The sequence below is a fragment of the Hyperolius riggenbachi genome, chromosome 7, assembly GCF_040937935.1.
Source record: "Hyperolius riggenbachi isolate aHypRig1 chromosome 7, aHypRig1.pri, whole genome shotgun sequence".
Classification (NCBI taxonomy): domain Eukaryota; kingdom Metazoa; phylum Chordata; class Amphibia; order Anura; family Hyperoliidae; genus Hyperolius; species Hyperolius riggenbachi.
In genome coordinates this window covers 22,845,157-22,860,205 of record NC_090652.1, presented here as the reverse complement: position 1 = coordinate 22,860,205, position 15,049 = coordinate 22,845,157, and the positions used below count along the sequence as shown (strand labels likewise).

General features: G+C 43.6%; 2 protein-coding genes across 3 annotated transcripts in view; both read left to right on the top strand.

The window, feature by feature from the left end:
* Positions 1-15,049, top strand: part of LOC137524137 (zinc finger protein 436-like) — a 297,499-nt gene that overhangs the window by 76,185 nt on the left and 206,265 nt on the right. The gene's annotated exons all lie outside the window — the stretch shown is intronic.
* LOC137524131 (zinc finger protein 182-like) overlaps positions 2,324-15,049 on the top strand; it is a 36,603-nt gene continuing 23,877 nt past the window's right edge. The window contains exons 1-3 of the mRNA XM_068243681.1: positions 2,324-2,452; positions 3,353-3,450; positions 10,662-11,664. Coding sequence (XP_068099782.1) covers positions 2,419-2,452; positions 3,353-3,450; positions 10,662-11,664 — 1,135 coding nt within the window. The 5' untranslated portion in view covers positions 2,324-2,418. The remainder of the gene's footprint in view (positions 2,453-3,352; positions 3,451-10,661; positions 11,665-15,049) is intronic.

The window sequence follows — 15,049 nt, the reverse complement described above, 5'->3', positions numbered from 1 at the left end:
CCGCTCGGTGTGCACTGGGCCTAAGCCTGTTTTTTAGCCCAAGGGGTTCTGGATCTTAAAGGCCCCTGCACCATTTTGTTCAATAGAAAATATAGGGAAATTGCAAATTGCTCGAAAAAGTGCTTTGAATTGGGATTTCTCTAGTGCGTTAATAAATACATTGGACTCGATTCATAAAGTATTACCGCATGCGTTATCGCCAAGGCGATAAATTACCGCATGGTTAGTTGTTGATAGTGGATTCATAAAATGTTACGCCTGTAAACTGAATGAAGTGAATGCATGAAAAAACGGGGAGTAAGGAAGTGATAAATAACGTGTTACCGCCAACAAAGACCTGGCGAGTTTGTTCTACACAGTAGCATTTTAGGTGACAAATGGAGCCCTTTCAACTTAATGTTATGGAATTTTAAGGATACAGAGGAGGAAGGGGGTTGTAATATCACCCAGGTTTTTAGAAATTGTACAGAGTTACATAATTATAAGAATAATATTCGCCTCTGGTGTGAACAAGCCCTGACTGATGTCAGGAAGTAAAAAAAACTTAAGCGCTGAGCAAAAGCTCTTATAAAAGCGCTCACCAAATCACCAGCACTTGCGATAGCACTGGCAATTTGTAATGTGGACTAGGCCTTACAGATCCTGCTGTCACTAGAATGCGGCCTTCTTCTCTGTTCAGCTGTAAGCTGTTTCTATCCTCTCCGTGTGTGAGCCTGGACTGAAGGCTGCCTCCTCAGCAGCAAGTAGTATAGATATCTTAGATAAATAAACAGGAAGCTGCTTTTTTTATTTACCTAAAATATCTGCAATGCTGGGAATACACGGCTCGATTCTGAGACATTTAGATGGCTCGATAGATCATTTCCGACATGTCCGATCTCCGGGCCGATCGTTTCACTGCTCGAATCTGCATGGAGGAAAATGGGAAAAGATAAGAAAAAAAGCACAAAATAAGAGAATCGCCTGCAGAATCGAGCACGGAAAACGATCGGGCACGAAATCGAGAGGTAAAATCGAGCCGTGTATTCTGGCTCTGCTACCCAGAACAGGCTTTTTTACACACATGGAGAGGAGACATTTAGGCCCTGATCACATCTATAAGCATTTTGTGTGAGTGATTTTACTGCATTTAGCGCGGTAAAAATCATTGGACACTTCCGCGATTCAGAGCTATCGCGGTCAGCGCTTTACTAAGCACTGTACCGCGATCGCTCCAAAATCACGGCAAAAATGCTGCAGGTAAGGGCCCATTCGAACTAGGGTGATTCCTGTTAATCACCAAAGTACTAGCGCTTTTTAAAGCGCTACTGCTATTGTAACCTATGGCAGTGTTCTCACTGCTGTGATTGGCACAATCGCAGGCATTTAGTGCCAATCACAAAACGTGTTACCTGCAGCATTTTTGCCGCGACTCTGGAGCGATCGTAGTCGTAGTACAGTGCTTAGTAAAGCGCTGACTGTGATCGCTCTGAATCGCAGAAGTGTCCAGTAATTTTTACCGCGCTAATCGTGGTAAGATCACTTGCGCAAAGTGCTAGTGTTATGCGCTTTTAGATGTGAACGGGGCCTATCGCGTTTTGGGATTGGCGCTAATTGCAAAACACCCGCTATCTGTGCTAATCACGGAAGTGAGAACGCTGCCATAGGTTAGAATAGCACTAGCACTTTAAAAAGCGCTGATGCTTTGGCAATTAGCAGGAATCGCCCGCTAATCACTCGTGTGAATGGGCCCTAACAGGCAACTAAACAGAGAAGGACGTCACTTCTCTCTAAATAATGGCCACAATCTGTAAGAGGTGCTATAAATTATCCTATCCAGCCGGCATTTGTAACCAGATACACTACCTAAGATGTGTTTCTCTTACTATTAGAAACCTGCTACTAGTGTTATCCTAGTGCCCTAAATTTCACTGTAGTGCCCCTTTAATACATTTTGCAAGATAATTCTGCACATTTTGTCAGTTTTTTCTATCAATTGCATTAGCTGCTATGAAAAAAAAAGTGTGCGTTTTTCTGTATACAAACACACATAGCCTGCAGAAAACTGAAAGACAAGTGTGTCCCCTGCCTTAGATAAGTATTTCCTTTTTGTCCGTAGCTTTGGTTCAGATTTGCATCAAGGCTGGGAAGTTGAACTCCAGTCCTGGAGGGACAGATCCATGCCAGTGTTCAGGATGGACAGAGAACTGGGCTCTGCTTGATGAGCCACACCTCTCCTGATTCAGTCCCATCCATTGATTGGAGTTGTATGTTTGTACGCAGGCTTGTGAAGACGTCATGTAATGATCTGCAGAGCTTTCCCAGTCCTCACCTGGTTGTGTGTGACTCCGGTTCCTATAAGGTGTCAGGATGTCCCCGTCTGTTCCTCCATAGAGGAGCGAGTTTATCCTGAAGGACACAAGACTCTGGGAGGACATAATGATGGAGAATCAGCCACCCTTCATATCACCAGGTAAGGGAGGAGTCACACGGAGGGTCCGCCTATATCCCCTCCCCCCAAAACACCAGGTAAGGGAGGAGTCACATTCGAGGGTCCGCCTACATACCCTCCCCCCACCATATCACCAGGTAAGGGGAGAGTCATACGTAGGGTCCGCCTACATCCCCTCCCCCATATCACCAGGTAAGGGAGGTGTCACACGGAGGGTCCGCCTACATCCCCTCCCCCATATCACCAGGTAAGGAAAGAGTCATACGGAGGGACCGCCTACATCCCCCCCCCATATCACCAGGTAAGGGAAGAGTCACGGAGGGACCGCCTACATCCCCCCCATATCACCAGGTAAGGGAGGAGTCACATGGAGGGACTGGCTACATCCCCCTCCCCCTCATCACCAGGTAAGGGAAGAGTCACACAGAGGGTCCGCCTACATCCCCTCCTCCCTCATATCACCAGGTAAGGGAAGAGTCACATTGAGGGACTGCCTACATCCCCCTCCCCCTCATCACCAGGTAAGGGAAGAGTCACATGGAGGGTCCGCCTACATCCCCTCCTCCCTCATATCACCAGGTAAGGGAAGAGTCACACAGGGTCCGCCTACATCCCCTCCTCCCCCATATCACCAGGTAAGGGAAGACTTTCATCTCTTGTAACGGAAAGAATCATACTGATGGACCGCCTACATCCCCTCCCCCTTATATCACCAGGTAAGGAAAGACTTTAATCTCTTGTAACAGAAAGTCATACGGAGGGTCCGCTTACCCCCCCCCCCCCTCCACTCATGTCACAAGGTAAGGGAAGACTTTCTGTAATGGAGTCACATGGAAGGGCCACCTACAGACACCCCCCACCCCCACGGTCCGTGAAACCTGTACAAATAATGTAATTACTCAATGTGTATGTTTCCTACAGATGGGCCTGGAAACAGAAACCCACCAAAGAGATATACAGGTCCTCTTTATTCCCAGGATTGTACACAGGACGGTCACACCATCCCTCACCATTATCAGGTAAGTGGAACTCAAATAATGTCATACTGAGGTCATTATTACCAGTGTGTTAAATACTTTTTCTCTAGCCGTCTTCCGGGACAAAGTGGAGATCTGGTCCCACCTCCGGATCTGAGGAAACTATCAATCAAGAAAAGATTAAAAGGCTCCCACGCTCCTTAGTTCATCTGTGTTTCCCTCCAGGAAACACCTTCAGAAAAAAAGCGTCTCCAATTTATTTTTTTTACCTTACCGGAGGGTAAGGTGATTCTGGGGGGAGAGGGCTCTAGGATTCCGAGGGGATTTTCGTTGGAGGGTCCTTTCCTCCTATTTTTGGGGTGACAAGCGCAAGGCTGGTGTTTTTAGCACTTTCACCCTACTTCCCTGCAGCTCACGCTGTGGTACTAGCCGTTGTCCGCATGGAGTAGTGGGACGCGGCTGTTATCCCACATGGAAGTGGCGCCAGGCGCTATAGACGGCAAAGGGAGCAGAGCGCGCTGGCGTCATTGCGGCGGAAGGGGAGGATTTTTCAGAACACCAGGAGGAAAAGCAGCGTGTTCCTGGCGTCCTCCGAGTCGGCAGCCTAAGGAGATGGAAGCCTCAGCAGCAGTGGCCAAACCTCCTACCCAGCCCCAGCCTCAAGCATCAACTTCTGGTGTGGTGAGTCCTCCGCTTGGAGGAATCTAGGCTGTGATACTTTATTAAGTATATGGGCTTAGCATCCTATGTTTGTGTTTTATTTTAGGCTAAGTCTGAGCCCAGATCTTCTACTACAACCCCTGCTCCAGAGAGAAAATATAAGAGATGTTGTTTTTGTAATGTTAAAATGCCCCTGGAAGCCCCTAAGAATGCATGTCAATCTTGTATAGATGCATTAGTAGCTTTTGAAACTTCAAATATTTTGAAGGGGGTTATGGATTCAGTGAATGTTAATGTCAATCACCACCACATGGGCCGGAGCGGACTGCGCAGGCACAGTACAGAGCGACCTGGAGGTCGCTCTGACGTCATCACCAGGGACCGGGACGGACCTGCTGCGATCGGCTGAAGGCAGAGCTGCGGCGAGGGACGTCCTGGGAGCTTGGAGCTGGAGGAAGTAGTAGCACTCATTTTCTTCAATATCCCCTGATGACTCCTTTTAAAGCTGTTTATGTTACTGAGCAAATTAAGGAAACAGTTACTGAATGGACCCCTCAGGATTTGGTATATTCCGGATTGGCTAAGCCTACTGGCAGGGTGTTCCCTATACATAAATCTTTACAGGATATTCTATCATCTCAGTGGCAGAGTCCTGAAAAAAGGCTTATTTATTCCCAAGTCAGCTAAGAGAAAATATCCCTTTGCTCAACCAGACATTGATAAATGGACTAAATGTCCTAAATTAGATGCGGCCTTAGCAAAATATTGTAAGGATATAGATCTATCCTTTTGAGGATGCAGGAGCCCTTAAAGATCCTATGGATAAAAGGGTAGAGAGCCTTCTGAGGAAAGCTTGGGAATCAGCAGCCTTTGGGTTTATTCCTGGGATTTCAGCCACATGTATTTTTGGGAACTTGAGAATCTGGATGGATAATCTTATTTCTCAAATTGCAAAAGGTGCTCCGTCTAAGGATTACGCAGATTCCTTACCGGTCGTTCTCAAAGCTGTAGCATTTTTTAGCAGATTCTGTTATGGAACTGGTGCGTATTACTGCACGTACTACGGCACTTATTAATTCCACTAGGCGTGCGTTGTGGCTGAAAACTTGGGAGGGAGATTTAACCTCTAAGAATAGGCTGTGTTCGGTTCCTTTTGAGGGCAATCTCCTTTTCGGTACAGAGTTAGATAATGTTTTATCTCGCTCAGCTGAAAAAGGTAAACAGTTTCCCAATAAAAAGAAAAATTTAAAGGGGAAGCAACGATTTGTGGCGAAGAAGCAGACGAGTGGGCAGTCTTCCTGGCTGAATAAAAATCGGAATGTACAAAAGAAATGGTCCTTCCCAAAGGGAAAGGGCAAAGGAGTGTTTACCCTTGGAAATGCTAATCCCTCCAAAGAAAGTAAATGACGTTTTACCTGTGGGAGGAAGATTAATCTTTTTTTTTTTTTCTTTCAGAATGAGAGAAGTTAAATCCCGATCCTTTTGTGTTGCAAATTATAAAGCGGGGTTACCATCTTCAATTTTCGGTTCCTCCCCCTCACAGAATGTTCATAAATCAGATTCCAAGAGACCTGGAGAAAGCCAGAGGTCTGGAATCAGAAATTTAGACATTTTTACGGAATCGAGTAATTCAAGTTCCTCAGGCAGAGGAATGCCAGGGTTATTACGCACATGTTTTCCTGGTGAAAAAGGCGCACGGGGACTTTCGGTTCATTCTGAACCTAAAGTCTCTCAACCCCTTTTTGGTCTACAGAACATTCAGGATGGAGAGCATTTATTCGGTGAGGGCGCTTCTTCAAGAGAAAGAGTTTTTTTATTTCAATAGACCTGCAGGATTCATACCTGCACATTCCTATTTATTCAGGCCATCAAAAAATATTTGAGGTTTGCAATCAGAGATCAGTTTCAAGTTTGTCACTTCCAATTTCAGGCGCTTCCTTTTGACATTTCAACAGCCCCGTGCATAGTTACAAAGGTGTTGGCAGAGGTCATGAAGGGGTTAAGACTTCAGGGAATTTCAATTGCTCCGTATTTGGACGATCTGGTGTTTGCGCAGACAAAGGATTTATTGTTCATGCACAGGGAGATTGTGATAAACACTTTGACTCAGATGTGATGGATCATAAATTATGCCAAGTCCTCCCTGATTCCGGTTCAAAGAATTGTTTTCCTTGGGTATCAGATTGATTCCCTGGAAAGGAAGTTATTTTTACCTCAGGAAAAGATTGTAAAAATTCAGCAGGAAGTGAGGAAACGTCTGTCTTTTCCAAGTTGTTCACTTCGTCAAATCATGAAGATTCTGGGTCTGTTCACGGCTGCAATCCCAGCTGTGACCTGGGCTCAGTTTCACGGCAGACTCTTACAGAGCCTGCTGTTGGCAAATTAGAACAAGTCTCTGGATTCTCTAGACTCTCTGATTGTTCTTCCAGATCCAGTAACAACCAGCCTCAGTTGGTGGTTAGATCAGGAGAATCTTTAAAGAGGGAAATGGTGGAGACAACTAGACCCGATAAAGATCTTCACGGATGCAAGCTCATGGGGTTGGGGTGCAACAGCACTGGATCATCATGCATAGGGTTGTTGGGCTCCAGCCATAAGGAAGAAGTCGTCCAATTTCAGAGAACTGATGGCGGTTCAGGAGGCCTTTTTTGCGTTTCGAGAATTGATTCAAAACCAACATGTTCTGGTATTTTCAGACAATGTGACGACGGTAGCCTATCTTGTAAAGCAAGGGGGAATGAGATCCAGGGATCTCATGACCCTTTCCTCAGAGATTCTGTCTTGGATAGAGCCCAGAATTCTATCTTTGTGTGCAGTTCATATAAAAGGATCTCTGAACTGGGAGGCAGACTTTCTAAGTTGACAAGAGATAAATCAGTCAGAATGGGGTCTTCATCCAGAAGTTTTTCAAACCATATCAGACAATTTTGGAATACCAGACATAGATCTCTTTGCTTCACCAGAGAATGCAAAGGTAAATCGTTTTTTCTCCCTCCACAGGGATCCAGGATCTCTGGGATTGGACGCACTCAGTCTTCCTTGGCAGTACAATCTGTGTTACGCCTTCCCTCCACTAATACTCATTCCTCAGGTATTAGTAAAGTTACAAAGAGAAAAAGTGAGGATGATTCTGATAGCTCCCATGTGGCTGGATGGTGTAATGGTTAAGGGCTCTGCCTCTGACGCAGGAGACCAGGGTTCGAATCTCGGCTCTGCCTGTTCAGTAAGCCAGCACCTATTCAGTAGAAGACCTTAGTCAAGTCTCTCTAACATTGCTACTGCCTATAGAGCGCGTCCTAGTGGCTGCAGCTCTGGCGCTTTGAGTCCGCCAGGAGAAAAGCGCGATATAAATGTTATTTGTCTTGTCGTGTCCCATGTGGTATGCAACAATGTTCAGACTATGGGAGAGACCTCCGTTTCCTCTTCCCATGCGGCAGGATCTTCTGATCCAGGGTCCTCTGAGTCATACAATCCCCCAGTTATTCAAACTGGCGGCCTGGATCCTGAAAGGTTGATTTTGAGGAAAAAACATTTTGAGTTCACCAGTTCCATTTTTAGATTTTTTTTTTTTTTTCAGGACGGGTTTGAGATGAAATTAGCATCCAGTACGCTTAAAGAGACACTGAAGCGAAAAAAAAAAATTATGATATTATGATTTGTATGTGTAGTACAGCTAAGAAATAAAACATTAAGATCAGATACATCAGTCTAATTGTTTCCAGTACAGGAAGAGTTAAGAAACTCCAGTTGTTATCTCTATGCAAAAAAGCCATTAATCTCTACGACTTTCAAAGTCGTGGAGAGGGCTGTTTCTGTTATCTGACTTTTATTATCTCAACTTATTATCTAAACTAATTCCTTTTTCTCTGACAGAGGAGAGGTCATTAGTTCAGACTGCTCTGAAAGAATCATTTTGAATGCCGAGTGTTGTGTAATCTGCACATATTATAGAATGATGCAATGTTAGAAAAAACACTATATACCTGAAAATAAAAATATGAGAATATTTTCTTTGCTGCTAATCTTCTAGTAATTATTCATAGTACACAACCAATTCATTATATCATATTTTTTTTTTCGCTTCAGTGTCTCTTTAACCACCCTGGCGTTCTATTAAGATCGCCAGGGCGGCTGCGGGAGGGTTTTTTTTAAATTTAAAAAAAACTATTTCATGCAGCCAACTGAAAGTTGGCTGCATGAAAGCCCACTAGAGGGCGCTCCGGAGGCGTTCTTCCGATCGCCTCCGGCGCCCAGAATAAACAAGGAAGGCCGCAATGAGCGGCCTTCCTTGTTTTGTTTAGATCGTCGCCATAGCGACGAGCGGAGTGACGTCATGGACGTCAGTCGACGTCCTGACGTCAGCCGCCTCCGATCCAGCCCTTAGCGCTGGCCGGAACTTTTTGTTCCGGCTACGCTGGGCTCAGGCGGCTGGGGGGACCCTCTTTCGCCGCTGCTCGCGGCGAATCGCCGCAGAGCGGCGGCGATCGGGCAGCACACGCGGCTGGCAAAGTGCCGGCTGCGTGTGCTGCTCTTTATTTGAACAAAATCGGCCCAGCAGGGCCTGAGCGGCAGCCATCGGCGGTGATGGACGAGCTGAGCTCGTCCATACCGCTAAGATGGTTAAAGTGGACTCAAATTAAAAATACAAGATTTTAGAAATAAAATCTATTTTCTAAATTATAATAGCAGCATTTTTTCAGTTGCATGATGACAAATCTAAAATATTTTACATTTATTGGAGGAACCCCTCCCTTCCTTTCAAATTGCCGGGATTTTTGCAGCAAACTGGTGAGTAGCAGGTGTCCGGCAATGGAGGAATTGCTAATGGCTGCCCCCAGTATAACCCTAGCTATTAAAAGAGAAGGGTGAAAAACATGCACTGAAATGGTCATAGATTTGAAGGAGTGTTTATTTATCTTTGTATCTGTCAGAGTGGTGCAACTAAATATTTTTAATTAAAACATTTTTTGGTTTGGGTCCGCTTTAAAGTTCAATGTTCAGCATTGTCAATCTTATTAGACAGACATTTGGCACAGGAAGAATTGGTAAAAAAATGTTTTTAAGGCAATCCAAAGGTCTACTCCGATCAAACAGAAGATTTTTCCCCAGTGGGACTTGTCTCTAGTACTTAAAGGGTACCAGAGATGTACCCTAGCTAAAAAAATGAAAAAGTTATACATACCTGGGGCTTTCTCCATCCCCATACGCGCTGATCGATCCCACGCCACCATCCACCGCTGCCCGCATCTACGAGAACCGGCTCCCGTCGCTGTCGTCATCGGAGCCAGCTACGCAGGAGAAGTGCGCCCTCTACGTATCTCTCCATACACTGCTGCAGAGATACGCAAAGTGCGCACTTCTGCTATGCTAGACTGGCTCCGACTGACGGAATAGCAGGGAGCCGGTTCTCATAGATGCAGGCAGCGGAGGACGGTGGCGTGGGATCGATCAGCACGTATGGGGCTGGAGGAAGCCCCAGGTATGTATAACTGCTTTATTTTTTCAGCTCTGATTCCCTTTAAGGGTCTCATGAAGCCTCCCTTTGAGCCCATTGAGGAGATTGACATTAAGATGCTTACCTTTAAATTTAGCCTTTTTGATTTCTATCACTTCGGCTAGAAGACTGAGTGACCTGCAGGCCTTATCTGTCAAGGATCATTTTTTGATCATGTGTCCTGACAGTGTGCGGTTACGTCTTGATCCAGCCTACCTTCCAAAGGGGGCTTCAGAATTTCATCGTTCTCAGGAGATTTTGCCTTCTTTTTGTGCCAATGCGTCTTGTGAGAAGGAGAAAGAATGTAAGGCGAGCTTTATTAGCCTATTTGGCCAGAACTAGAGAATTTAGAAAATCTAGCAACTTATTTATCTTGTTTGGGGGTAAAAGGTAAGGGCCAGCAAGCATCCAGACAGACCATTGCCAGGTGGATAAGACAGGTTATAATTTTGACCTATCAGAGTAGCAATTCCCCATTGCCATCTAACATAAAAGCTCATTCTACTCGCTCCTTATCCACATCCCGGGCTGAGAGGGCAGGAGCATCAAACCTTCAGATTTGTCAAGCGGCAACCTGGGCAAGTCCATCTACCTTTATCAAGCATTATAGAGTGGATGTGCTGTCTCAACAAGATCAGTCGTTTAGCAGAAAGGTGCTCCAGGCAGTTGTCCCTCCCTAGGTGAGTCTTTTCAAGACTTTTTGGTTATCTCTCCTGTTTGTCCCAGAAGACGGTTAGAGAAATATTCCTATTAGACCTACCGGTAATGGAGTTTCTAAACTGCTTCCGGGACAACCTCTATAACCCTTCCCTTTCTCTTTAGCACTCTTTCTGTGTTATCAGTATGGGTGGGATTTATTATTCACTATTAGGTGTCTATACAGCTCTTCCCTTGCTTCCGGTGATTGGTTAGTCGGGTTAGTTTTTTTATGCACTGAGGAGCATGGGAGGGCGGGAGCCTTTTAATCTTTTCTTGAGTTTCCTCAGATCCGGAGGTGGGACTGGATCTCCTGTTTGGCCCGGAAGCCGTTTAGAAACTCCATTACCGGTAGGTCTAATGGGAGTATTTTTTTTTTTGCTTACTTTATATATATATTTAGGGTAAAGAGCAGCTTGATGTGAAAACTGCGGTTAAAGAGGAAGAAGAAGAGACCTATGTGAGGAGTGAGCAGAGGTCTACGGAAGAGGGTGACAGAATGGGGACAATTAAAGAAGAGACGTATGTGAGGAGTGACCGGAGGTCTATGGAGGAGGGTGACATAATGGGGAAAATTAAAGAGGAAGAAGAAGAGACGTATGTGAGGAGTGATCAGAGGTCTATGGAGGAGGGTGACATAATGGGGAAAATTAAAGAGGAAGAAGAGGAGACGTATGTGAGGAGTGATCAGCAGTCTATGGAGCAGGACGGCATGATGGGGACAATTAAAGAAGAAGAAGAAGAAGAAGAGGAGACCTATGTGAGGAGTGATCAGCAGTCTATGGAGCAGGACGGCATGATGGGGACAATTAAAGAAGAAGAAGAGACCTATGTGAGGAATGATCAGCAGTCTATGGAGGATGGTGCCATTGTGAAGACTATTAAAAAGGAAGTAGAAGACACGTATGTGAGGAGTGATCAGCTCTTTTTGGAGGAGGATAGAATGATGAAGATATTTATAAAGGAAGAGATGTATATGAAGAGTGATCAGACGCCTGCGGAGGAGAGAGGAATGATGAAGACAATGACAGAGGAAGAGACGTATGTGAGGAGTGATCAGCTCTCTATGGAGGATAGTGACATGATGGGGACAATTAAAGAGGAAGGAAGAGACACCTATGTGAAGAGTGATCAGCAGTCTATGGAGGAGGGTGGCATGATAGGGACAATTAAAGAAGAAGGAGACACCCATTTGAGGAGTGATCAGCTCTCTATGAAGGAGAGTGACATGATGGGGACATTTAAAGAAGAAGATACATATGTAAGGAGTGATCAGCAATCTACAGAGGCGGGTGACATGATGGGGGCAATGAAAGAAGAAGAGACATATGTGAAGAGTGATCAGACGCCTGCGGAGGAGGGAGGAATGACAGTAAAACAGGCGTGTTTCTTGCATATCAGCCCAGGTAAGTAATGATCACACAAGCAGAACTTGTGGAGATTTGTATTTCTTTTTTTTTTTTTTTTCAAACCATGTTTTATTGAGAGTTTTACAGTTTTCACCCCAACAGGTTACATCATTTTTATATATAGAGTATTACAATAAAGCAATTTTACAATTTTCATGTTCCATTTGATACATCTATACATAATAGTATATGTAATTCAACATTTGTTCCTGCCCTTCCCTCCCCCCCACCCCCCCTCTGAACTATAGAACCAAAACAACCCATTCCCTCCCCCCCCACCCTTGTCACCGTCTCTCGATATTTGTAGAGAAAGTTTTGTAGGTCTTTTAGATAGCCTGACAATATGCCATCTTCTTTGTTTACTTGTAAAGGGTTCTTTGAGTCATACTTTAAGTTTTCCCAGACTGCCTTGTAGGTCTCTAGTTGCATACCTTGCCGTATATTTAAAGAGACACTGAAGCGGAAAAAAAAATGATGATATTATGATTTGTATGTGTAGCACAGCTAAGAAATAAAACATTAAGATCAGATACATCAGTGTAATTGTTTCCAGTACAGGAAGAGTTGAGAAACTCCAGTTGTTATCTCTATGCAAACAAACCATTAAGCTCTCCGACTAAGTTAGTCGTGGAGAAAGCTGTTATCTGACTTTTATTATCTCAACTGTTCCTGGACTATTTACTTTTCCTCTGCTAGAGGAGAGGTCATTACTTCACAGACTGCTCTGAAAGACTCATTTTGAACGCTGAGTGTTGTGTAATCTGCACATATTATAGAATGATGCAATGTTAGAAAAAACACTATATACCTGAAAATAAAAGTATGAGAATATTTTCTTTGCTGCTAATCTTCTAGTAATTATTCATAGTACACAACCAATTCACTATATCATATTTTTTTTTTCGCTTCAGTGTCTCTTTAAAGGGATCCATGAGTCTGCTTATTTCTTGTCTTGTATGGGTGGCTGTAATAATAAATTTTCCCCATATATCAAAGAACTTTTTTGAGGATCTTATGTAATTTAGTTTCCTGGTAGTCAAGATTGAATAGATGTATTAGCTCCTCTTTAAGGTCCCATACGGTAGGTATGCTGGGATATATCCATTTATTATAAATGACTTTCCTGGCTGCAATAAGTCTGAGGTGGGCCAGTCTTGAAACACTCTTGACACGGTCTGTGTTGGATGACTCTTGCATGTCTGGCTTATGATTAAACAAACACAATTGGGGCAACATTTCAATATCTATATTGCAAATATATCTAATGTACTTCTTAACCTTTTCCCAATAAACCTTTATTTCTTTGCATAACCACATGCAATGATATAAGTTCGCATTAGGCGTAGATCACTTAGGGCATTTTGGGCTGTAATGTGTTGGGGGTTGCTTGTATTTTATATTGAATGCGTACTTTGCTCGGTGTATTAATTTGTAATGTGACTCTCTCCATGTTTCACTCAAGATAAGCGATCCGAATAATCTGTTTCCTTCTATGATATCGTTTCCTATATTTATTGAGTCTATGTCTTTTTGCCATCCCTTAAAGTTATTCTTCGCTATGCGTTCTAGGTCTAGATTTTGTAATATATGGTGTATGTCTGCTAGGGATTTCATCCCCCCTTGTGGCTGTATGAGTCGGTCAAATGAATCAGCGTTCATAATTAACTTTATATCCTTGGCTTGGGCGTGTACAAACGATTTTAGTTGCGCATAATATAGGAAATGCTGTTTAGGGATTCCATACATGCTTTTTATTTCTTGGAATGTGTACCACCAGTTCTTCTTGAATGACCACATATTCCCTATCTTGTTGATCCCCTTCTTTTCCCATTCTAGAAACCCTCCATGTTCTATACTTGCTGGGAAGGCTGGATGGTCCCATAGAGGCATGTACTTTGACAGGTGGTATGGTCTATTGAATCATTTCCTGATTGCCTTCCACGTAGCCCATGTGTCTATTACCATTTTACTGTTTTTGATTCGTGTCGGTAAATTTTTGTAAGGTGTATGTAATATTGCCAAAGTGGTCCATGGTTCTAAGAATGCTTCTTCAAGTTGTGTGTTTGAATAAACGCTTGTTTTCATCACCCAGTCTCTTATGTGGCGGAATATGCAGGCTAAATTATATAGGCGTATGTTTGGCAGACTCAGTCCTGCCCAATCTTTGGGTAATTTCAGTTTTGCTAAAGCTATCTGTGGCTTGCGCCCTGCCCATAGAAATTTAGTAAAGAGTCTGTCTAGTGCTTGGTTGTCTTTATGGCTCAGCAGAAGAGGTATAGTCTGTAACGGGTAAAGTAACCTCCCAAAAATTACGCTTTTTAATACTGTCGCCCTTCCCATAATATTTAACCACTTCACCACTGAGGGGTTTTACCCCCTGACCACCAGAGCAATTTTCACCTTTCAGCGCTCCTTCCATTCATTCGTCTATAACTTTATCATTACTTATCACAATTAAACGAACTATATCTTGTTTTTTCCGCCACCAATTAGGCTTTCTTTAGGTGGGACATTATGCCAAGAATTATTTTATTCTAAATGTGTTTTAATGGGAAAATAGGAAAAATGTGGGAAAAAATTCATTATTTTTCAGTTTTCGGCCATTATAGTTTTTAAATAATGCATGCTACTGTAATTAAAACCCATGAAATTTATGTGCCCTTTTGTCCCGGTTATAAAACCGTTTAAATTATGTCCCTATCATGTTTGGCGCCAATATTTTATTTGGAAATAAAGGTGCATTTTTTTCAGTTTTGCGTCCATCCCTAATTACAAGCCCATAGTTTATAAAGTAACAGTGTTGTACCCTCCTGACATAAATATTTAAAAAGTTCAGTCCCTGAGGTAACTAACTATTTATGTATTTTTTTTATTGTACATTTTTTAATTTTTTTTTAATTACAAAAAAAAAAAAAATTGGAAGTGTGGGAGGTAATGAGTTAATTTTTTGTGTAAAAGTAATTTATTTGTATGTGAAAAATGTTTAGGGTGTAGTTTTACTATTTGGCCACAAGATGGCCACAGTAACTTTTTGTTTAATGCGACCTCCAAGCGTCCTTCCGGACTCTTGGAGGAAGTACTAGGTGGCTGGGTAAGTGGTTTTTTTTTTCACAATGATCGCGCTGCTCATCGGAGAGCAGCGGATCATTGCGGGGCTTAGATCAACGAATGGGAATGGATTTTCCCGTTCATTGATCTCCGGGCGGGCGGCGTGTTTACGAGTGGCCGGCGGTGTGTTTACAAGCGGGAGCGCGGGCAGCGGCGGGAGCGCGGAAAGTATGGATTTCTCCGTCCCTGGGGGTTAAAGGATGGAAAAAGGGACGGAGAAATTCGTACGGGTGGGGGTAAAGTGGTTAATGGTAGATTTGCCCACCTTTGCAGC